Source organism: Hyaena hyaena, unplaced genomic scaffold (genome assembly GCF_003009895.1).
Source record: "Hyaena hyaena isolate Hyena2069 unplaced genomic scaffold, ASM300989v1 scaffold_359, whole genome shotgun sequence".
Taxonomy (NCBI): Eukaryota; Metazoa; Chordata; class Mammalia; order Carnivora; family Hyaenidae; genus Hyaena; species Hyaena hyaena.
The window spans coordinates 773319-797355 of NW_024080994.1; the positions used below are offsets into that span (position 1 = coordinate 773319).

At 52.3% G+C, this 24037-nt stretch overlaps 2 protein-coding genes across 6 annotated transcripts; both read right to left on the bottom strand.

The window, feature by feature from the left end:
- Positions 1–11182: 11182 nt before the first annotated feature.
- On the bottom strand, positions 11183–14833 carry HOXD8 (homeobox D8). Of its 3 annotated transcripts, none has more exons than XM_039250116.1 (3): positions 13014–14833; positions 12504–12643; positions 11183–11400 (listed from the first exon to the last, which is right to left on the bottom strand). In XM_039250116.1, exons 1-3 carry the CDS (start codon positions 13588–13590, stop codon positions 11245–11247), a joined length of 873 nt encoding a protein of 290 aa, XP_039106047.1. In that variant the 5' UTR covers positions 13591–14833; the 3' UTR covers positions 11183–11244. The 3 variants fall into 3 exon arrangements, with proteins under 3 accessions (XP_039106047.1, XP_039106045.1, XP_039106046.1); XM_039250114.1 differs by having other exon boundaries at positions 12504–12646; XM_039250115.1 differs by having other exon boundaries at positions 11185–12646; positions 13014–14412.
- Positions 14834–19071: 4238 nt separating this feature from the next.
- Positions 19072–23898, bottom strand: HOXD9 (homeobox D9). Of its 3 annotated transcripts, none has more exons than XM_039250118.1 (3): positions 23757–23898; positions 20397–22183; positions 19072–20049 (listed from the first exon to the last, which is right to left on the bottom strand). In XM_039250118.1, the coding sequence occupies exons 2-3, from the start codon at positions 21190–21192 to the stop codon at positions 19808–19810; spliced, it is 1038 nt and encodes a 345-aa protein (XP_039106049.1). In that variant the 5' UTR covers positions 21193–22183; positions 23757–23898; the 3' UTR covers positions 19072–19807. The 3 variants fall into 3 exon arrangements, with proteins under 3 accessions (XP_039106049.1, XP_039106050.1, XP_039106048.1); XM_039250119.1 differs by lacking the exon at positions 23757–23898 and adding an exon at positions 22559–22661; XM_039250117.1 differs by lacking the exon at positions 23757–23898 and having other exon boundaries at positions 20397–22302.
- Positions 23899–24037: the final 139 nt, after the last annotated feature.

The window sequence follows — 24037 nt, forward strand, 5'->3', positions numbered from 1 at the left end:
GGCTCAGTAGCCATCCAGGCATCCCATCTCCTCTTAAACTAAGTGTCTGTAAAACTAGGATAGGAAGGGATGGGACTTTGAATGAAATCCCTAGATGGGGGGCACATGGAAGAAGAAAACCCCCAGGCCTGGCACTTAGAATGGGGGGCGAGCCAGAGAAGGGCTGAGCAGGGAGTCCCCAAGCAGGAGAGAAACAGGATCCCCTATTCCCAGCACTGTACTCCATCACTGGAAGAGGAACACTTCTCCTGCTACCCTTACCCCTACCCCCTACAATGGAGTCTTCTCATTGGAGGTCTGACTTGCTTTTCCTCTGGGAAGAAAAGGTGACCCCAGAAGAAAGCCCCAATAGTGAGAGATGAGATCCAGAAGAATTGGCCCTTTGATGATGGAGCCAGGGGCTACAAAGGCCCCAGTGGTCACAAGAAAGGTAGGGTCTGGGGTGGTCACCTTAGTACTTTGAGAAACAAGAGTGGAGGTTAGATGGCACAGGGGTTGGGTGTGGCTGGTAATGCAGCTCTGCCCTACCCCATGGGCCAAACCCCATCCGCCATGGTTGATAGCTAAAGAGACCATATGTGTTTTGAGAGAAAAATCTGACCCAGGTGAACTCCTGCTTAAGCCAAGAGAAGCAGTTAAGCCAATGGCTGTGGAGGGCCTGTTAGGATAAATCTGTAAGTAGAAGCCATGGAAACCAGGACTAAAGGGGTGGCACCTGGTTACAAGGGGTGTGTGCATGTACATGGGTTGCAGCATGAAGTAGTGTTTACATGCTTTTTTAAAAAAAAATGTTTTATTTATTTCTGACAGAGAGAGAGAGAGAGAGTGAGCAGGGGAGGGTCAGAGAGAGAGGGAGACACAGAATCTGAAACGGGCTCCAGGCTCTGAGCTGCCTGTCAGCACTGAGCCCGACGAGGGCCTCGAATCCACAAACCCTGAGACATGACCTGAGCCGGACGCTTAACCGACTGAGCCACCCAGGCGCCCATACATAGCTCTTCTTAAAAGATACAAAGAATCTCCAAAAATTGCAAGGGCTGATGGAAATTGGGGGGGGGATACGGCCACTCTAAGATACACCTTGGCATCACTGTGATCCAAGTGGCCCTGGAGCCCAGATCTTGAAACATAAGCAGATTGAGAAGGAATGGAACACGTCTGACATCCCCTGCTGTTGCCCACTGGCCGTTTGCTTTTCTATCCTGCCCCCAGATTTCAAGAGATTAGAAAGAAGAGACTTGCTCTGGTGGATGTGACTGACAGGTGGTGGTGGTGAAGGTGACTTTAGGAGCTGCACAGTGGGGGGCAGGGCATGCTCTCAGGAAAGGCCTGAAGCCTTCTGTAGGAATCCAAGATGTGCCTGTGTGGGTATAGAGCCTCTTCAATCTGACTTCTGTCCACAGAGGAGCTAGGGGCCCTTTCTTTCTGAATGTGACCCACAGGCAGATCCCAGACACTGACTGAGACCCAAAGGGGCAGGGCCTCCAAGGCCCCCACAGCAATAGGAAGAGTCCTGGATCTATGTTCTCCTGGGTGACCAAGCCAAGGCCTGTTTTCTCCTCTGTAGAATTCAAGAATTGGGTGGACGAACCAGGTCTCTTTTAGCAGTAAAAGTCTGGGCCTGATTGTTGAGCAGAAAAGAGATACTGACGATAAGCAACACTGAGGATAAGCAACACGTACTGAACGCTTGTTATGTGCCAAAATACCGTTTTTAAGTACTTAACCAGGGAGTTAATGTACATAAGGTGGTTAGAATAGTGCATGGCACATAGTATTGTTACGTAACTAAGTATCTTCATAATGACCCTTGAAGGTACTCTCATTCCTACTTTACAAATGAGGCAACAGGCCCAGGGAGTTGGCCTTACTTGCCTTAAGTTATATAGCAGGTAAGTGGTAAAGATTTGAATCAAAGCAGCCTGAACTTCAAAAAGTTCAAAAAAATCTTCAAGTTAGTAAGAAATCAATGTTCCCCTTCCCTAAATGGGAGCAATTAATCAGCCTATGGGATAGTGACATTTCAAAACTTGATTAGGGACGGAGACCCAGGAACTACGGGAGGTGCTGAGTAGGAAAGGGAACTTGGTGCCTGGACACCAAAGAACCATAGAAGAGTCAGGAGAGACTCTTGACCAGTAGTTCACAAATGTAAGCATGTTTCTTAACTGCCTTGTGAGAGAGTGTTTGCAAAACGCAGATTCCGGATATTCTGATTTCATGTCTGGCCTGAGACCCAGGAACCTGAATTATAAACAAATTTGAATGCAGGCCTTCATTAAGAATCATTGCTCAAAAGTAGGGAAAAGAGGGACGAGAAAGACTGCATTGCCATGGAGGATCCGTGGGGTTGGATCAGAGCCAGTTGCTGAATGTGGGTGTCACAGTGGTGCAAGAAACACCCCGTGGAGCCCACCAAAGTCCTGAAATGGGCGCAGTGGTGACAGAGGTGTGTAGGGATGGTGTGAAAAAGAGCAGAGAATCTGCAGTGTCCTCAACCTGCAGAATCAATGAGATTCGCCCTCACAGAGCCTCAGGGAAGGCCAAAGGGAATCCCGGAACCCAAGCCGGGTCACAGGAAAGCCAAGGTTAGGCCCTTCCAACTGCGTTGGGGTGGGGGTGGGGGTGGGGACTGAACGGAGTGCTTCTCAAGGCTGTTCATCCTGCGTATCAAGGATCGCAGTAAGGAAAACGGGCAAGACAGCAGCCCAGCCCGAGGGGGCTGGTTAAACGCGGCTCGTCCAACCGCGGACCCCTAGTTTCCTGCTCTTTGCCCAGTACGCAGAAATCGCGCCACCTCCGGGAAGGCGGAGGAAGTGAGGTGGCCTGCCACCGTGGACTCTACCTTCAGGCTCCGCAGCCTCGGTTCTGCCTCGGCTGCCCCTCCCGGGAAGCGGCCCCCTGGGGGTGGTCGCTGTACCTCCGACCCTCCACGAAGGCCGAAAGCACCCTGCGATTAGAAGAGGAGGGAGGGGAGTCACATGTCCTTCCCTCCCCCCGCCCGCGCCCGGGGCACCTCCCGCGCTGCGGCAGCGGCGGAGACGCTTGTCCTACAGCGCCTCCTCCTGGACAAGGCCCCAGACAGTCGAGCACGGGGAAGGAGCCTGCCCCGGAAACCCGCGGCTGAGGCTTCTTCACGCGGGTGGAGGTCTTCCGCACCAAAGGCTGTGAGCTGGTCCCTCAGTGTCCCCTGGGGCGGACCAGAAGTCGAAAGGATCCAGAGAATGCCTCCCGTCTCACCCCCCACCCCACCCCGGCTTGCGGCCCAGGAGCGTGCATCCCTTATTAATTAGGCGAGTCCAGGCGCAAAATCCCTCCAGTTTGTCCGTTTGTTTGTTTATTTGACCGCTCTCTGCTGAGCCGCTGGCCCCCACAGAGCCCTCGAACGTGCTGCTCTCGAGTAACAAAATCCGGGAATGGTCCGCCTGAAGGACTGGCCTGAAATCTGGCGGTTTGAGCAGACGCCAGGAGCAAAAGGCCTTCTCCCTAGCGGAGGCACCAGGCTGAAAAAAGTCTATCCACTTCCCCGAGGATCACACATATAAATCTTCTCTTAAGGTGTTAAAAGTGTGTGCGTGAGAGTGTGTGTGTGTTTCTTTTAACACCTTGAAAGAAGATTTGGCTTCCCTCTGGCCACTCATTCCTATTTGCAGGCTCTTTCTAAAGTATAGATTTAAATTGCGACGGGGTGGTGACTCAAGATGCTTGAGAATAACGTAAACGACAACACGTTTGGCTATATTTAGAACGCAGGCTGGAATAAAAGCACGGTGAGTAGCGAATACTGAGGGAGGGAGGAGTGGTGAGATCAGGTTCTATCTTCCTGCTCGGAGTCCACTCACCCCTCCCCCCATCTGTGCCTGACGGTTGGATCCCCGGGCTGGGCTATTTCACTGCACATGCGCCAGACGCCCAACGAGCGTGCGTGGCAGGCGCTGAGAGCACTGAACGGTAAGAGCGGCGTGCGCAGCGCCGTGCGGTGTGCGCCACCGCGCACTCCTTGCTTGCTTACCTGCGGAGCAGCTTGGACGCCCCGTCTGAGAGAGGCAGAAAAAGTACTTTTTCGTTCTCTTTTTTTTTTTCTTCAGGAAAACCTGTATTAAACCCTCAACTGTCCTTTCTGATTTGCAAGCTCTGTTCCGCCAAACCAACAAAATCGTCATGTTGTCAATGAACACTCTCAAGGCTGCCATTTGGATCAGCAATTCCACGTCTAGTGCACGGCTTCTTTTGAGTCGTTAATCAAGGCGGGGGAAAAAATCACGCCCTACGGTCAGAAAGCACGACCGATCCCCTCGTTCTGCACAGCCATCAAGTCTAAGGGACCATTTCCTAGAAAGAGGGTATCTGTTCACACCAATTCCGGAAAAGTGGCCCCAAATTGGACTTACATCGGAATTCCGAGTTCTTGGTGGCTTCTCCCTAGCTTCCGGTGCCCTCGCGTGCCCTGCCCCGCGGCCGCACTGCGGCAAGGCCGTAAATACCTCTAACAGCTGCCTGCCTGCCCAGAGTGAAATACTGTCTTTGTTCCGATTTTCCCCTGCTTCTCTAGTTCAGAAAAGATAATTCTGGCGAAATACATTTATTTGGAGGAGCGTCTGACAGGAAAATACGTTTGGTTTTCAGCCCTGGTGCTTAGCCACATATATAATAGCGAGCTCCGTTCTTTTCGCCGGTCCGCGTGAAAAGTGCAAGCCCAGCTCACAGCCTGACCCGTAAACACCAAGGCCCGGACGTACCATCGGCTGCCTGAACTATAAATGGATGGAGGTTGCCCCTGAATACGCTGGGAGTTACGCTTCCCGGCTCGTGAGCTCTTACAATCCAAATGTTGCTTAATTTTTAAAAATTGATTTTAATTTTTTGGGTTATCCGGGACAATGGGGGTATTTCCGGCAGTAGCAGAAGCGTTAACCGGTCTCCTCCTGGCCCGAGTTCAAATGTGATTTGCAGGTTATTTATTCCCTTAAATGCAATCGACCATTTAGTTCCAATAAGCTCTTAATGCTACCACAGGACTTACAAAGAACCCTTCAGTCCTCCATATCTGCCCATGACCTCACCCTCTGCTTTGTAAAAGGACCTGCAGGCCGCCCAAGTTCTTAGTCACTTGGGTGCTCTCAGCCACCGAACCCAGAGAAAAGTGAACACTAGGGCTTGGCCATCATGGCCACAACTCCTCCCCACCCCCCACGCTTATCCCAGCCCACCTAGGGGGCTCCTTAGGCCGGGGGACAGGCCTACGTGCCTGGCCAGGGGCCTGCTTTTCAATAGGTAATGCTTTCCACCAATATGAAACAATAATCTCAACAGCCATTGTACCGTAGTAGCGAAATAGTTACAAAATGCAGACATTCCAAATAAAGACTATCATTCAGTTTCTTATTTCAGAGATCACAGTGATCCACCATAATCCCTCAGGCATCAACTGGCCACAAATAGTGGCCCTCCATTTTGAAACCAGCGTGATTCCATCGTTAATTACTAAAAATATCTTTCTACAAGGATGTCATGTATTGTTTAGAAATACTTTTATGGTCAAAACGATTACAAAGAAATATTTGGAATACTAGGATTCGCCGCTGGGTGCTTTGGAGACGGTATTCAGCGGTGCGCAGGTCCATCCCATGCGCAATGCGGCAGACTGTCCACAGGTTTTAATATTTCGCAAGGTGTACATGAGGGAAGAGTCAAGAGGACTTTGAGAACTGCTTCCTTAAGTGCTGTTCAGAATAGGTGGGATATAAACATTTTTTCTGCAGAGGATTTTCTTTTGATGCATAGATAATGTTTCAGTTCAGTAATTTTGAAGTAGAGGCTAAAATGTTGCTATGTAACGTTTATTTGTAGGCAAAAAAACCACGACAATGCATTTAGAGAGCAAAATATCTACTCTTTTCCTATTCTGGAAAATAAGAAACACACGCGATATTTGAACTTAGACATGCTTTGCATCTCTTAAATATCTATTGTTTTTTACCCAAGACCTGCACCAGATTTTCTGATACTATTACCTCCCAAAACACGTATACATTTTGCGACATAAAATAATCCAAATTCGCCTAATAGATTATTAGATATGGGAGGAAACGTTCTCGACTTGTTACAAAAATTCTCTAAAAACTAGAGAAACGGTTAAAAATATTTAAGATTCCATCTCATACATAAAGCTCAAAAAACCATAAAGCCTAGAAATTAGCGAGCATCACTCACCAAAGCGTCGATGAACAAACCAAACACATCCTGGGTACAGAGAATCCACCCCGCCCCCACCCCAAATCCCAACCCTCAAAAAACACCTGTTAGCCTCCCAGATACCTTTGACCACAGACCAGCCGCAAAAACACTGCTCTATACCATAGAGTGCCTTCAGTGATCCACAGCAAACCTAACACGTCCAGGAACCATCAACCCATTCTTCCCAGGGTGGGGTCTGAGGAGCTCTCGATCCAGCCAGTGGGGTCCTATCTGCTGCTCTCCACCTCTCGGAAGCTCGAGAGGAAATGGGGCTTCCCTTCGACTCTGTGCTCCCCTGGACCCCATCCGGGGCCCCAGGGGATGCCTGCTCAGAGATGGAGTGGAGAGGAAGCTGGGGGCGCAGACAGCCACCCCAAGGTCCCGGAGAAGTACAGGGAGTCGGGGCAGGCTCACTGGGCTGCCCGAGGGGGTGGGCGCCTGGAGCTGCTCGGTGGCAGCGCTGGGCGCGGGGAGGGGCGACTCTTACCCGGAGGCTGCCGAGCAGGAGGCGGCGGTCGGCCCGGGAGGCTGCAGTAATCCATCAGGCGCTGCCCGGCTGCGCGCACTCGGGGCGGCAGGGATCCGCTCGTGTTGGAGAAGGACTCGCGTCGGAACCGCGCGGCTGCAGTCACCCGGAGCAGGCCGGCTGCGCCTGGCGAGCGGTTGTCGGCGCCGGCGGGGGCCTCCGAGCCCAGGGCCATTTCCGGGCTCTCCCGCCCGCCGGGCTCCCCACCGGCTCCGGAGGCGGCAGCGGCGCGGCCCGAGCGAATCGGCGGTGGGGCCACGTTGGGCGCCGGGCGGGAGCGGAGGCCGTCGCGGACCCCGCAGTCCCGCAGCCGGCGACTGGATCCCACCTCTGCAGAGACAAAGGTTAGAAAAAGAGGGGGTGAGGCTCCAGGAAGGCAGAATGCGGGGGGAAATTCGCCTGGGAAATCAGGAAAAAGGCCGTGAAGGCGAGCGGCGCCTGCACATGACCAGCCGCAGCCAATGACGACCGCAAATAGGTCATAAAAAGGTCTATTACCAAGTTGTAAATTTTCTTCAAACAAAAAGGAATTTGCTGCAATTCCTTGCGGATTTTGCACATACAGCTCGCAAGCGCCATGTTTTTTCCTCTCTTTCTCTCCCCGCTCTCTTCTGTTCTCTCTCTCTCTCTCTCTCCCTGCTCCTTTTCCTTCCTTCTTCCTCTCCTCTTTCTTCCTCTACGTGCCTCTCTGTTGTCTCTGCGTCTCTTGCCTCCATGGTTCCTGACTCTCACCTCTTCTAGGAAGTATTTCTTTTGCTCTTTTTTGATTTGGCTCGAAACCTCTGCTGAATAGGGCGTTGTGTTAGAGGGGAAATGAATGCGGTGTACGGCCCAGGCGCTCGGGGAGGTGATCCTGGCAGTCACCCCCCTCTGACTCTCCTTGCGCGGGTCACTTGGCTTCTCTTCCCCTCCCCTCTCTGAAAGGCCCGCTCCTCAGCGGCAGCCAAGCACTTTCGGTTTTTGCCCCTCTCATCTGCGGACAAGCCAGTCCCCCCCCCCCCCCCCCCCCCCCAGTGATCTTGCGCAGGAAACCTGGGCTCTGCAGGCCAAGAAAGCCCGCCATCCCCTGTTCCCTCTCCAACATAAATTGGGGTCCGTCCCAATTCTTTGGGTTTCTAGGGGAAGGAGAGCCACCAACCAGCTCAAATCCTGGTGACAGTGTTAGGTTACTTGCCAACTTCTCCAAGATAACAGTGCTTGGCATTTATCTTGGCAGAAACAGCCTCTGGACAGTACCGGGTTAAAGGAGAAGCCGTCTTTCTGCATCCCCTATGAAACCCCTTGCTATGTCTTCCCTAAATGCAATCCTTATTTCTATGCAATTTAATTTCCCCCTCTTGCCTTGTCCCCAAAATGTTTGACCATTGGAAAGCCTGCTCAAGGCAACATTGAAGAGGAGAGGGGCTCCATTTGTTTAGGAAGAGAGCGAATCCCCAGTTTCAACCTTAGGGGGGAAATAGTCCTTTTTCTTCAAAGGCAGGAATCACATTCCTTTTGCACTTCTGATAGGAGCTGCTCCCTAGAACACCCGTCAGCTGAAAGTAAATGTCCTTGAGGGCCCCAGCATTCTCTTCATTAATGCATGCATAGGCATGGCCATCCAGGCTTCAGAACCTGTGTGAAAGAGGTAATCCCCCCCCCCAAGCTTTCAAGGACACTGTCTTTGAACTTCTAGTAATGCATTTATAAATATTTGCATTGGCTGTCTATGTGTAGGTTCTCTGCTATTAACATCCTCACACCCAGTAAGTACCTAAGTGGACATAGACTTAAGCAGGAAATACATAGCACCCTCTGGAGCAGGCCATTTGTATCTCTTGAAAAGATTCCGATGACCTTGGATGTTTTTTATTAAAGGAATTCTGTTGCCATCTGTCAGCAAACGTCATATTCTTTCTAGAAACAGTGTGCTCTAACTTTACTGAAGGGAACCACAGCAGTAGCCAAAGTCCATTAAAATATTCTCTCTATTCCCCTGTCCACCCCCAGATGCCAGAACATTGAGCAACACCAGGAAAGCAGAGGACACAAGCTTGGATGTGAAATAGCAACACCTTCTGCATTGAAGAATAATAAAACAATATTTTTAATTACAAAAGACAATGTGTAAGAAAAATATGAAAATATGTGGGGCAAGTTTTGGGGGGGGGGTCCTTCTAAGCTACAACGTTTTACACTGGTCTGTACACGTGGAACTGATCAGAGACTGCTCACTTCTACAATACTCTAAGAAATAATCTCAATTGTGAGTTTTCTTCTACCCAAATAAAAGCGGAGCTTTGTGGCCCTCCTTTTCAGCTGGGGGAAGGAGGGATGGGAAAAAGACATTGCATTGTTGAAAAGGCAGCCATATTTGTACTTTTTCTCCTGTGCAGAGGTAAGCGGGTGCGCTGGGCTTTGTGGAACCTCACAAAATGGCAGTCCCTGAACTGACTTTTCTCTAGAAACCATTGAGACCCACACCCTCTTTTGTGTGTTTCTGGTTCTCAAAAGCAGAGAACCTAAATCATTTCGAAGGCTTGGTTCTTTCATTCAGTGTTAACATTGGAGGGTCCTTTTCTCTGAACGGTTTACAGACCTAAGCAGACTCTAAGCAATCCAGAGCTGAAAGGCATCCTCTGGCCTTGCAAAGGATTCTCTGAAGGTTTATGCAAATTTCTGCAGCAAAAATGTTTGCTCGCTTTTTGCCGCATCCCTCAGATGTTTACAGATTTGAGCCAATTAGAAAGGTATCTTCTGTGCTCGTCACCTCGAGTCTGCATGAAATACCAAGATGGGGGGATTTCTAGCCACTATAAGAAAGACAGCGGTGTGTGCAGTGTGTGTGTGTGTGCGTGCGTGTGTGCGTGTGTGTGTGTGTGAGACAGAGAGAGAGACAGAGGGGAGGGAGATGTGTAATTCCCCAAACTCATTTGGAAGCAGATCTATGATTTTCCCAGCTACAAAAGGTAATACATATACCTACATTTATGACCAATATTTTCTGCAGTTTGTAACCTATATTCATGTACAAATACACCAAATACATACCCCAGAATCCCAAATTTGTGTATGTGCAAATAGTCTCTAATGTACCAATTGCTGCAACAGAGTTTCTTTTGTATAAGAGCCACAATTTTACTATGGGTTTGGGGCCAGTGGAACAAGAAGGTACAACACTTCCAGAGCAACACAGAATAAGGAGATGAGGACATTACTACTTGCCCTCTGTTTTCTTGATTTCCACATCCATTCATGTACCAGGTCCCCTACCTGAGTCTTGCCCCAAATCAGTAGCTCTAAAACTGGTATTTAGGGGATATTCTTGAGCGGGAGACAGCGAATTTTGCTAATTGAGGAATCCCTTAAATGGAGGGCAGCTGGAGTTTAGCCAGCGAGCAGCTCTATCCAGCTTGCCACCACCATGGCCTTTGCCACCACCACCACCTCCATCGCCCCCCACCCCCACCCCCACCCCCCAGGCTGTTCTCCAGCTACGCTTTCAGGCGCTTGGCATCCTGGCTCCGTAGACACCAATAGCAGAGTCTCAAGCAGCACACGGAGCAGAACGGTTCCAAATCCAGCATGGACATTTGCAGCTGTCTCCTCTCGTGCAAATGTTTCTTAAGCCGCAGGCCGCCCGTGACTTAACATTGTCTTTTCTGGCTCAGGTCAGCGAATGCCACAGCCACGGCCTCTTCCCTGGATAGAAAGCTAGGTGGTGCATCGCTTCTGGCCCCACCCATGCCAACATTTCCCTGGTCCTTGAAGTGGCAGGCAAATAGCCCCCTCAGTGCCTGAGAGACTGATTCAGGCCCACAACAGATTTTTTTTTTTTTTAACCTATGCCATAAAAACCACTCTGGAAATTAAAATGTACCTCCTGAAAAATAAACACTTATGGAAAAAACAAAGAGCTCTTCCGTGTCTACCTGATGAGGTGCTGTCCGTTTGGGGGGCAGAAATGCTGACTTACTTGAATTTCTCTTCTTTTCTACTACCTCTCTTCCCCCTCCTCTTTCCTCATAAAATGGCAGCTGCAGAAGCCTCCAGTGGAAAATGGATATCTTGTTAATAATACAGCCCAAACCCCAGCATCAGCACAGGCTCAGCGGAATAAGCTGTGGTGTAACCTGGACTCTGGGTCTTCCCCCACTGGGCCCACAACTTTGAATCCTCTGCGAAGTTCAAAGCTCTCACAGTATCTTGGGCAAGGTTATTTACAGCAAGACGAAGCTAGGACAGCCTAGCCAGCCCTGTTTGGAATGAAAAAGAGACCCCATCCCCTGCATTTATTTATCTTTACAGCAGCGCAGTGCTTGTAACCCCACTACTGTCTTTTTGTTTTAAAGCAAATAGAAGCTTTAGAGCTTCTAGTGAGCCCAGGTGGTGTTTCCTGACTCAAGGAAAGGGTTATGTGCGGCGCTCAAAGACACTAGCTCTAGAAAAAGATTCATTTCTTTATTGAGGAGCTAGCTATGTTCTGGAGCGGTTGTTTACACTCAGATTTTTCTGCATTTGCTCTCGGCGCTTCTTTCAATAGGTGAGGCCATCCTGGAGAACAGCAGAGGACGTACCAACCGACATCTGAGACGCACACAAGTTGGCTCAAAATGGGCGTGCAAACAGAGCGAAGGGAATACAAATAAATATGGCACCTATTCAAAAAAAAAACGGAATCACAGCAGCAGCCACAACATAGAGACCTAGCGATTTCAGGCGATGCCAAGCGCAGTTCAAAACGAAAGCAAGTTGAGAAATGAGAGGCATTCCACAAGGCGACTAGCCAGAGTGAAAAGTTAATGAGTGAAAATGTTATAATTGGCTTTTCAAGTATTCATTCACTCTAGATGATTAAATTGCTATAATTTGTATACACTATAGAAAATACTAAATGTCAACTTCGACATTTTCCTGAAACTTTTACCATTGGCCCAATGTTTTCCCCAAGTTTAAGGAAGCTGCAGAGCCGGACTACACGTTACACTCTTCAGCTAACATGTGCTTTTTGAATATTTGGCCCAGACTTTTCCCAGAGATATTACATTTACAAACTACCCAAAGAAACCATTTAGGAATAAACAAAAGGCACCCGAACCATTCATTATAAAAGCAGAAAGAAAACATAAATAATATGTTTTAATCAAATAACATAAAGTAAATATTCTGCAGGCATAATTTTTAAAAAAATTAATAGATCTCTTTTAATTTACTCACCATAAAGAAATGATTTTAAGTGTTCAAGTGCACTTGCTTGATTAATAAAGCATTTTATATTCAATTATTTAGTGCTAATCATTAGGAAGTTTATGTTGTTGAGGCGAATCACCAGCTCAGACATTAAAAACTACCATTATAAAAATATAGCAACAAGGTCAGTATCAAATTACCCTTACATAGGACAGCTCAAGGGCTGCTTCTATTCGATACTAGAAACTTTTTTTTAACACCCAAACCCCTCTCAAAGCGCAGAAACCTCAAGAGCAGTGACATGAAGGTAGCTTGAAATACAGGTAAAGTCCTTTCCAACAAAGAAAATAGATGGTGTCCAACAGCATATGTTGATCATTAGTTTTAATAGTCTGTGGTAAAAATTTAAAGGTAGAAGTTAATTTGTGAGGCCTTCGGCTCTGTCTTCTTCCAGCTCTTGGGTTTCTTTTTTGGTTTCTCCATCCTTTGCCTCCTGTCGGGAAACTGGGAATTTGTCCTTGTTGTTCTCTTTTTTCCATTTCATTCTCCTGTTCTGGAACCAGATTTTTACCTGTCTCTCCGTGAGAGCTAGGGCGTGGGAAACCTCAATTCTTCTCTTCCTGGTCAGATAAGGGTTAAAAAGGAATTCTTTTTCCAGCTCTAGGGTTTGGAAACGACTGTAGGTTTGCCTTCCTCTTCGTCTACCAGGAGCTGCTGATTGAAACAAACAAAAGAGAAAAATAAACGTTTTAGAAATGAAATGGTGCCTCTGCAGGTTGCTGGAGCTTTCTGGAACGGGTCTAAAGAACGAAACATAAACAAGTCTCTTTAGCTCTGATATATATAGGATATGCAGGCAAGAGCAACAGAGGGAAGATCTTCACAATTACTGTCCCCATCATCTTTACGCGGTTTCTACTTTGGGGGGGGGGAGTATTACTTTATGAATAAGAGCCACTATAGCTACGCAAGAAGAAAAAGGAGAGAGAGAGAGAGGAAAAGGTAGTTTTTAAAGCTAGAACGTGAGATGAAAGATTTCTCCCCCTCTCCCCGCATTAAAAAAAAAAAAATGCATCCCAACCTTGTGGTCTCATCCAGGGAAACATTTGAGAAGGAGACGAGCTCTGATTTAAGTGGTCTGGGTCCTCGCCAATATTACCACTGGACGATTTACAGTCAGGATATTGTACCAGCTCGGCCTCTTGCTGGGTCGTAAAAATCGGCTGTCTCTGTAAGTTATCGTATCCGTAAAACTTCGCGGTCTCCCCGTGACAGGCAATCCCGCCGCAGGGGGGAGGCGGAGGCGGAGGATGCGGAGGAGGAGGGGGGGCAGCCTGGTAGGCTGCGGCCGGGCTGCCCCCGCCGGGGTGGAAGTAGTCCTGGCCGGGGCCCGGGCCACCCCCTCCACCGCAACCCGGCCGGGCGGGCGGCGGTGACGGATGCGGGTGCGCGTGCGCCTGCGGGGGCGCGTGCGGGAAGCCGGCGGCACTGTTGCCATAGAGCTGCAGGGCGGCGGCGGCGGCGTGGCGGCTGCCGACCTCAGGCGCGAAGTGACAGTCGTAGTAAGTGGGATTGATGGCCTCGCCCGCCGCGGCCGCCGCCGCCGCGGCCGCCGCCTTGTACTTGGAGTACAGCGGGTTCACGAAGTAAGAGCTCATCGGGGCGGCGGCGGCGGCGGCCAGGGGCCGAGGTAGGGCGGCCCCGGGCGGGCGGTGCGGAGCAGGCAGGGAGCGCGCCTCAGCGTGGCCGCACTGCCGCGGGGGCCTCTGGGGCGGCTGCTCCCGCCGCCGGGGCCGCCGGGCTACGTTGCCGCTGCCACCCGCCCGCCTGCGCGCGCGTCGCCTCTGAGGCCCGGCAGCCGCGGGCACTTGGCTACTGGGCGCTCATGCCCGGCTCTCGCGCCCGCCGACTCGGCCTCGCGCCGCCTCCCTGGCGGGTCGCGGGGCCTCGCCCAGCCCCCGCGCTCACGCCCGCCCGGCCTCTCCCGGCGCGCGCCGGCTCGGCCGCAATATAATCGCCGACGCCCCGGGTGACCTGCCCCGCTGCCTCCACTGTTTCCTCTCAGGCACCAGGCGGCCCTAAGCGCACCGGGACAAGAAAAAAAAGTGCGCCCGGCCCACGGGGACACTCTTTGGCTTCGGCTTACAAACCCCCGCTCTGGAGGGAAGAGAAAAAAAACACCCTCTGCCCGCCGCCACCTCTCACCTTGGCCCCCCCGCGGCCCCCTCCCACCGCTCTCGCCGCCGCCGCCGAGGCTGCCGCCCCGGTGCGCCCCGGCGAGGCATTTTCGCACCACGCCACTGTGTGGAGAAGAAGATGGGGGCGAGATAACCACGCGGAGGGATCCGAGCGGAGGCGACACCGTCGCTCCCGACGGGACGTCTCACGCTGGCCGGGAGATGCCTCCGCCGGCCTTAAAGGGGGCCCATAAAGCCGCACTGCCAAGGGCTCGCCTTGCCCCCCTGGGCCTAGAGAAAGCGGCCCGCGGCCGGCGAGGCGGGGGCTCGCGAGAACCTTACACTTGGGGGGAAGTAGGGAGGCCACTCCCAAGAGGCTACAGGGGCAAATGACTCCTTCCCTTGGCCCCTAGAGCAGCCCCCCAGAGGTTGGCCATGGCTTTTGCACCTCTGGATACGCGGGCGCAGCCCAGGGGACAAGGGCAAACGGTGTAGACAGACCAGACGGCCATACATTTGGGATGGGTCCTAAGGGGTTTGATTAAAGGCCGCAAGGGTGACCCCCAAACCTGGCATTATCAAAGCGAATCTAGGCCCTTCTTTTCCAGGCGAGCAGGCCTTGTGGAAATGAGATGTACATTTACCCTTGACGCACTGCACGCCTGGCTGAGGCTCCCAGGTTAATTGATATTTAATGGAAATCATGCCCATGAATATAGTTTCCATCATTTCACCCTTGATAGACGTCAGCACTAGGCTCTGGGGGGAAGCTGAAGAATGTGGGGCCGGTGGGGGGGGGCAGGCATTAGCATTGCTGAGGGAGTAAATAGAAAAGCGGACAGAAGTGTTCCAAGGCGGGAAGGAGGACTCACGCTGGGGTGGGTGGTGTTTCCTCGAGCAGGACGCGCGGCTGCGGGGTCTCAGCCCCGGCACTGAGCGGACCAGGGCGGGCGGTGGCCCCGGGCAGAGCACGGGGGGCCGACGCCTGCGAGCCCCCCCCCCCCACGGAGCCTCCGGGCCGGCTTTCGGATCGCGCCGGTTCCAGGCAGCTGAAGGCGGCGCCCATCGTCTGCAAACGATTCTAGTCCGTCTGCCAAGCCTGTGAACTTACTGCTGAGAGCGGGCGCTAGACTCAGCCTAAAACGTTACTAACTTTTCCAAAAGAAAGGAAAGAGAAGGCTCATCCTAGTTTGTGAGCGGTGAGGAAGAGAAACGTCCCAAGTCATGCGGGCAAGTCCAGTGTGAATCGGCAAAATATTCCTGATTTTAGAAGCTCAATCTAAAGCCGCTTGGCGTTATACCACCAACTATCTTCTCTCCCCCACGTCCCTCCTTTGCCCCTCTCTACTCCCGTGTTAATGACCAATAAATGTAAGAAGTCTATGCTGAATGAGTTTTCCCTCGCCTCCTCGGCCTTCTTCGTGGGCCCTTTGGGTGACGGACCCTCCTTCCCCTAGGGGTAATCCGCTGTCGTGAGGGCACCGGGCCCACACCAGCCTTGGGAACCGACCTCGGGAACGCGCCCCGAGCCCCGAGCCCCCGAGGACGCTCCCGCTCAAGCTGAAACAGCACGCCGGCTTTTCACGCCAAATGCAAATGTCTAAAAACCCGAGACGGCCCCCAAAGGCGCAGCAGGGCGAGTCATTTCAACTACCCCCTGCTCCGTGCGGGTTGGTCCAGTTTTGAGAGCGATCCTGAGGTCTGTCCTTGTGGACTGAATCATATTTTGCAAATGGAGAAAATGAGGTCGAGATGGAAAGGCGTAACAAGATAGTGTCTAATACTCATTCAATTGTTTCCACTGGGAATGCTTGGAAATGGTTAAGGTAAATGGATTGTTAATGAATTTCCAGAATGAAAAAGGCATGCTTTATTTTTTAAATTAGTATGGAGTGGAGGAGACCCGGGGCCGGGAGGGAGGTGGAGCTGTTGTTTTCTGCCGGATATCGCCAGGTAAAACTTCCTTGAAATCCGAAGGCGAACAAATAATAAGTTAACGATTTGTACTTCAATCTTGCACATACCCAGTTAAAAGAGAATTGTTCTCAATAAAGCCTTGGAACCAACTTTGTAATGGTGTAGTGTTTTGTTTTGTTTTGTTTTTAACTTCAGTGCTTGGCGTGTGTGCGTGTGCGTATTTAAACTCTGGATCAGTGAGTGGGTTTTGGAATAGAATGGGGATAAAGAAGAACAAGCCCAGATGTCAATTATACAAGGCACCTTCCAGAAGTGTGTGATTTCTAGGGATGGGGGGCGAGAAAGAAACATAAACACTGCGAAATTCATTTCTACATGTTCTGGCCTAATTAAGAAAACATTACAACATAACATTTCCTCTTGGGACAAAACAGTTTCACCGCTCCCCTCCCCCCAAGCATTCTATTTATAATCTGAATGGGAAAAGGGCACGATTAACTTTGTAAATAAAGATCTATGCTTCTACACGTTTGTTCTGATAGATGCATTACTTTAACCGTAACATTTTATAGTTTCAGCTGTGCTGTAGTCCAAATTTTCTGAAATCCTGACGAATCCAAACTATTATACCTAACAAAAACACGGGTGGAGAACCTAATAGTGTACATTGCTTCTTTTCGGTTAAGTTTATCCTAATTTGGAGTTAAAAATAAGATTGTAAATATATTAAATCAAAACCTTCCTCCGCCGCAACGCCAGCTTTACGAGATCCCAAAGTGGAGCAACAGCGCTCTCTAGTGGCAAAATGCCGCCTCCAACTGACCGAGTTTAACTTCCCTTTATTCGACTCAAAGCAGTTCTAATCTTCTTTAGTTTGACTGGGGCTTGGATCACTGACACTAATAATGCTTCATCCCTTTGATTGTCAACAAGTCAAGTGCAGCAAGCTGGGGCTCCTGAACGCCAAAGATATTTGTACTCCCGAGAGCTTCCAATAGTGTCTTTTTCAAAAGCTTCCAGCCCTTCTTTTGCCAGACACAGTAGGTCCCCATTCCGTAATCGCCCACAATTACAGGACGGACTAGACTGAAAAAATGACAACTTTCTAAATACTGACTGTAACACGATTTTTTTTTTTTTTTTTTTTGGTCAGAGGAACCAGGCACTTCAAAACGAAGAAATGACCAAAGCTCATTTTATTATTTTCTTTTAAAGCTGTTACTCTTAGCATTAAATCCTGAATATTTGCCATTTTAATTTCCTAATTTTAATCCCTCGCGCCCATATCGCTGGGCAATCTGGGAGCAGGGGAGGCAGAAATAGAAACCGACTAAAAAGCTTTTTGCTGGATCTCTGAGCGGCTATCTGGAAAGGCCCTGTTGGGCTGTGTTTATTGGAACTTCCATACGCAATAAATGAGGTTTTAAATTTATATCAAACGTCACCGAATGAAATGAATTGACTAAGCGTTCCACTTGAATTTTTGTTAAAGCAAAGCTTTAACCAGCTTGTTCCCTTCCAGGTTAATCTTTTTCTCAATTTCAAAAATGTTTTCTTCTAATTCAGCTATAAGAATCACATTTTTTATAAGCAAGCAGATATCATTTCCAACAGTACTTTTGCTGCAAAGTTTGGAATGGAGGGCCAGGTATTTTTATGAAAGGCACTTAAGTAACTTCATTTTTTTCCCTGCCGACTCTGCGACCATGCCGCTGGGAGACCCTCAGCCCCCGAGTAAATGACTCAAGATCCAAATAACAGGCCAATTAAAAAAGAAAGAAAAGAATGAGCTAGACGGAGACCATGGTGAAATATTATAAAGAGCCACCCACCGTAGGCTAATTTTAATACCAGGCCCGTTTTAAAAAATCAGAACTGCACCATCTCCTCCTTTCTACCCTCCCCCATTTTTATTTCCTAGGTGCATACACCTCACCCGGGGTTCCCAAGCTCCTGCCTTCTTGGTCCGACACAGTCTTGTTTATATTTTATTGTCCAGATTTTAAGACCCAGTTTTGTCTGCATTTTTCTCTTCCTCCCACAAACACAACATCAAAATGAGATGGTTTCAAAGCGAAGCGCCGAGCCTGTCGTAAACTCATTACCTCCAGACGTCTCGCCGGCTCGATGGCTTTATGACACCTTGGCTCTTCCTGTTTTCAAAGAGCCCTAGGTATCGGGTTGGCCGCAGGGGCGGGAGTAAGCAGCACCTTCTGCCGGATCTGGGCCTTGGCTTTCCCTCCCAGCCCCCCTCTGCTTTTTCTTCAAGTCCCCTCTTTCATCAGGATCGCCCCCAAACTCTGCCATCGCCCCCGCCTTCCACCCAGCCCAGGCCACACGGCGCCGCCGCCCCTCGGGCCTGCAAAGGCCGCGCTGGGCCCGAACCCTCACTTACAATGACCTTCATTTTAGCCTCTGAAGGCGGCCCTCTGAGGGCCAAGCTGGGGGCTAAACAGTCACTGAAACTGAATGGGGGGGGGGAGGGGACGTGGAGAAGGGGTGGGGAGAGCTGAAGAGGAGAGACTTGACCATTTCGGTCTGCTAAGGTCACTTTGGGGCTCTTGAGGGTAGGGCGGAAGCTCCTAGCCTAACTGGCTCAGCCCTCCGGGAGCCAGCGTGTCTGACGAGCTTGGGGGGAGCTGTTCCCGAGTACAGAGTGCGCCTTCCCCTTGTTTAGGGTGGAGACTGGTACGACCCGTGGGGCGCAGTGTGCCAAAGCCCCCGGGGAGAGGGTGCCTGGCCTTGTGGGGGGAAGGGCGTGGGCTCTGCCGGGCACTGCTGTGAGGCCGACACTGGGCCTGGGGCACAGCGTTCGCCGAGGAAGCGGGAAGCAGGCTGGGGGAAGGACGGAGCAGCCAAGGGCGCCCCAGAGGCTGTGCTCTGGCTGCCTCTGGCCACACAAAGGGAGCCGCAGAGGCACATCAGACAGACCTCTCAGGTGTAAGTGCCCCAGATACTTAGCGGTGTCTCCGTCCCAGGGGTGGGGGAGCAGTCCTGTGAGGGTGATACTTTGCAGAGAGACAGAGAAAGCAGGCACACAGTGTTCAGGGCCAGCGTCTGGGCTCCATTTGATCAGGTCAGCATTTATTGGTAGGAAGCGGTAACATTTACAACTGGTCCTCAGGCAGGAATCCGGAGGGCCTACACCCGCGGCTGCCCACGCGAGCCGAGCCCTCCCCGGGAGAGAGCCGCTCCTCCAGTGCACTGAGAATAAACCCCCCGACCCACCAGAGGCCGTGGGCTCCTCTCTCGGCCTCATTTCAGGTCTCAGTGGACAGCCCGCGGGCTCCCTGAGGAAAGAGGACTTTTCCTAACTGGTGGGCAACCTGGGCGGCCTCCCACGGCTGTCCTGTCGCTCTGCCTTCATTCTCAGAAGTGGGGCGCACTTGGCCCCCTGCTTGAGCAGCGCTGGGGGCTAAACTACAGCACTTTTCAGAAACACAGGGGACATTTACACAAGAGAGGGCTCTTCGATCCAGCGTGCACTCACAAAATATAGCATTTCCTATGGAACCAACGAGTGAGGAAAGAAAGGGAGGGAGCGGGGAAAAGGCAAAACCCCAAAGCCACTTCGTTTCTTCAACACGTAAGCGAGCAAATACAGAGTCCCCCGAATACCTCACAGAGACCAACCACACAGTCACTTCTACCTAAAAAAAATAAAGAGGGGGGGGGAGATGTCCGAATCGCTGGAAAGTTTCTGGAAATCAAGCACCCACAAACAAACACAACCCCCCACTGCTTTTGCAGCGCAGAGTGGTCCCGCCGGCGCCGCGCCGGGTCAGTCTCCTTTGGGGCATTTCTCCTTGCTCATCTTTTTCATTTTCATCCTACGATTCTGGAACCAGATTTTGACTTGTCTCTCTGTGAGGTTTAGAATCCTTGCCACCTCGTAGCGCCGGTCCCGGGTGAGGTACATGTTAAAGAGGAATTCCTTCTCCAGCTCCAGCGTCTGGTATTTGGTGTAGGGACAGCGCTTTTTCCGGGTGGAGCGAGCGTGGATCCAGTTTGCTGCAGGGTTGTCTACGAAGAGGGGGGTTTGGAGAAGGGGATCGAGGGGCGGAGGGGAGGCAAGGAGAGACGACAGGGTGGGGGGAGAGAGGTCATTAAATTAATTTCACCAAGGATGGCCGCTTTTCACAACTTGGGGGGAATTATCATAAAAAGCCTTAATGCCCGCGCTCTGTTTACCGTACAAACCGCGCGCCTAGGGTAGGTGGTTATGGGAAGCTTTTTATGGATGCGTGTTGCTCGCCTAGGCTAGAGTAGGCGTCTAGACGTTTTTATAGGTTAGTAAAACTATCAGTTTTGCACATTCGAGCCTTACAGGTTTCAGCAATAAATCAGGGGGCAATTTCTTTTGCACTTACTTGGGTCAAGTTGCTGCTGCGGCGGCTGCGGATGCTGCTTCTCCTCCTCCTTCAGTGGGCAGCCTGGGCTGGGGTGGTCGCTGCAAGCCGAGGGCTCCGACGAGCCGCCTGCCCCAGACCCGGACCCGATCCCTGCCCCGGGCCCGGTTCCCCCAGCCGCAGCTGCTGCCTTGTCCCGTAGGAACGAGTTGCAGGAGAACTCGGGGCCGCCGCTCCCCTGGGACTCCCGGGCCGCGGAGCACTCAGTCCGTTTGGAGGAGGAAGACGTGGAAGTGGAGGAGGAGGTGGAGGTGGCGGCGGCGGCAGGGGTCGGGGCCGCTCCGGTTTCAGGCTTAATCCCGTAGTGGCGCCCGTTGGGTGGGCCGCTGGGGCCGGGGCTGGGACCAGGGCCCGGGCCACCTCCGCCCCCGCCGCCGCTGCTACCGCCGCCGCCGCCCGCGCCGCCGGGAAAACCGGGCAGCGGCTCCATCCAGGAGCGCACGTAGCGGCCGGGCTCGGAGGCGGCGGCGGCCAGGGGCGGCGGGGGCACGTACGGGTGGTAGAGGCCGCTCATCGCCGCCGCCGCCGGGGGCTGAGCGGGCACCGCGGACCACGAGGCGGAGAACACGGCCGATTTGGGGGCAAAACTACACGAGGCGAACTCGGCGGCAGCGGCGGCCGGGCTGTCGGCCACACCTGCGGGCCTGCCCTGCGCGCCGGGCCCCGGCGGTCCAAAGCGCGCGGCGAACACCTCGTCGCCCTCATGGCCTATGAGCGAGTCCACGTAGTAGTTGCTGAGGGTGCCACTGGAGGACATTTTGAGGCGCCGTGCGCTCCCACCCAAGGTTACACTGCCCGCCGCGGCGCCGCTCCCCGCCGGCGCCCGAGCCGCCGACTAGTTCGCAGGCTGCAGCTTCCACCATTGGTCGCGCGGCCCACGTGATCATATTTACCAATACCGGGAGTAAATCAGTCCGCTAAACTGGGGGCTGCTGTGATTTAAAATATATATATATATATCATCATCAACATAAGCGCCGCAATTAGAGCCCAGGAGCCCGGTCCGTGCGTCCGGCTGGGTCCGGCCGGGCTCGGACAGCCTGGCGGTGGCTGGAACCCCTGCGCCCGACCGTGGCCGGAGGCGGCGCTGGGGACTATTTGTTCGTCTCTTCCTGCGTCCTCGGTCTTGCAGTTCGGTCCGAGGCGCTGCCTCCTTAGCGTCTGGGCTCCGAGCTCCCGGCTGCGTGTCCAGCGCGCACCGAGCGCTTGGCCGGAGCCCGGAGCGGCCCGCGGAGCGCAGGGCGGGACGAGGCCCGAGGCAGGCCGGCCTTCCGAGGCGGCCCCCTGGCGCCCGAGGGGAGTTTTTTTCCTTGTGCCTCTCTCCCTGCCCAAACCCACCCCTCCCTACACATACCCACACACGCTCTCTCACAGCTTGTCGTGTTGTTTAAAACAGGTGGAAGACCTCTGTAATGATATTATGCCTTTCAATAAAAATTTTATGAGGTGTATTTGATTATAGATTAATGTGTCCCTAATAAAACGGACGGATGGAGCAGCTCGAGGGCCTCCTCCCCCTACCACACTCACACACGCCCGCGCAGCCACACACACCCCCGACGTGAGGCTGAGCACACGCCGCGGCCCGAAGGGTGAGCTGGGGAGGCCTGGCCGGCCGACTGGGTGCTTCAGTGGCCCCCGGTGGGGCTTCTGTGTGCCCTCGGAAGTGCCGGCGGGCTGTCGAGTAGGCAGTGCGAAGACCGTGGCGGCCAGGGTGCCTTGTCTTCTCCGGGGCTGCGGGAAAGGCCCTGGAAGAGAACATGCCATAGGGCAGAACCCAAATGCTAGCGCAGGCCCGCTTCCATCCACCGCCCCAACGCTGCCTTGAAGAGGCCAGCGGGAACCGCATCTCCCTCCCCGGGCCAGGACCTCTTCTTGTGGTTGTCCATGGGCCACTGTCTTCCGAGTTCTTCTTCTTCCTTCCCCCCACTCCCCCAACCAGAGGTAAGACTGGGCAGCCTTGAATCTGAGGGAAATGCCCATTGTCACTCCCAAATCCATGGTACAAAGCCTCGGAAGCGCCGCTGGGAGCCAGGACAAAAGCAGCCCCAGAGCAGGCGGCGGAGAATATATTCCTCACTCCACAAGTTGCCCAGAGCACCCTTGGAGGGATCCCAGCCCACCTCGAGCCCCGGAAAGGAAGGGGGTAAATGGCTACTTATGGCCTGATTGATTGCCTTTGCCAATGGCTTTCTGATTTTGTTCCAGAGGAGATGCCGTTGCCTGTAGCACAGGTTTTCCTCTGAGACAAGGCCCCCTGTCAACAACTAATGGTGCTCCCCACATTGCAGGGAGGAAACGGATAAGTCAAAATTGCCCTCCTTCTCCTGCCCAGCCAGTGGAGGTCTGGGCAAATCTATTCCAGTGTTCCCAACCTGGCATTGACTCGGAGCCTTCTCTCTCCCACCCCTAGGAAATGGCTCCCCTAACGGGTTCTGTCTTGGAACTGGGGAAGGTTCTTGGTTTTCAGGGGGTAGTTTACAACACTGAATAAATGCTGAGTCTCCCAACGACTCCCTGGATGCGAACTGTAAGGCCTAGAGCCCCTAAATAGATAGTTTTATGGGGGGAAAAGAAAAAGTAGAAAGGCCGTGTTTTGTGAGGCTGCTTGAGGCTGGAGGAGACCTTTTGAAACCACAGCCCAACCTGGGGAAACGAATTCTCTGTCCGCTCTTCTCCCTTCTCCCCGGGCAGGACTAGATAAGTCTGGACTCTCCCGGTGAAGGCTGGCTGGAGGTTTCCAAGCTGTGTCGGCAGCTGGAACACTGGACTTTGTGGGAAGTCATGTTCATTTGCAAATTCGTTTTCAGTCACCTTTTGTACGTTTTCTTGCCTCCCAGAGACAGTGGCTCCAACCAGCGTTTTGTAATTAAATAGAGAGAGCATTACCTGGGGAAAATACTGTCTTCCTCTCAGAAGATTTCACGTGGGCCACTAAAAGGTAATGACTGAACATAACACCCTTCCACAAGGAAACCAGGGCCAAAGTGGGATGGGAAAACTCACCCATCCATCCTCGGCTTCCCTGTGGCCTGGCTTCTCTTGTGCTGGGGATAGGGGTGGGGGTGAGGGAAAGGGGAGTGGAACTGGATCCAACACAATGCTAGCTGCTGGTTGTCCTTGTTCCTGTAATGGAGGCCCGGTGGCTTCCAGGTGGGCAACGCTGCTTTCGACCTAGCCCCTGACGGTGGCATGCCAGCCAGAAATCGCCAAGACCCCACTAAAAGTATTGCAAAATAACACAACCCAAACCAAAGACAGGAAAACACACAAATGCGGTGCTGTGAGGAAAAAAAGCAGCATGGGCAAAGGGTTACTTACCAGGCTCTGGTTAGAGGGAATCTCACCCCCATCTAGAATTCAGTTCTGTTACTACCGTGGGGAAGTGGAGGGGGGCGGGGAGAAGACTCCCCTTCTTCCCAACTCTGAAGACAGCACACCCAGGTTGGACTATCATTCCCCAACCACTGCCAAATTTCAGCGCCCTAGGCCTCCTGCAGTTTCTCTCCTCTTCCTTCCCCTGCCTTCTATCACCGCCCCCCACAACCGCCCCAAACAAGCAGTTTAACAGGAAGATCATCTCACCAAAGGCTTTCATTTCC

Bases quoted from the DNA above. Each gene is read 5' to 3' on its own strand.
- HOXD8 (XM_039250114.1), bottom strand. From the start codon at position 13,590: ATGAGCTCTTACTTCGTGAACCCGCTGTACTCCAAGTACAAGGCGGCG. The intron at 12,647-13,013 runs GTTGGGATGCAT...TGTTTCAATCAG, and splicing joins TCCCTGGATGAGACCACAAG to CAGCTCCTGGTAGACGAAGA. The intron at 11,401-12,503 runs GTAAAAATCTGG...TTTTTTGAATAG, and splicing joins TAGCTCTCACGGAGAGACAG to GTGCCATATTTATTTGTATT.
- HOXD9 (XM_039250118.1), bottom strand. From the start codon at position 21,192: ATGTCCTCCAGTGGCACCCTCAGCAACTACTACGTGGACTCGCTCATA. The intron at 20,050-20,396 runs GTAAGTGCAAAA...CCCTCTTCGTAG, and splicing joins GCAGCAGCAACTTGACCCAA to ACAACCCTGCAGCAAACTGG.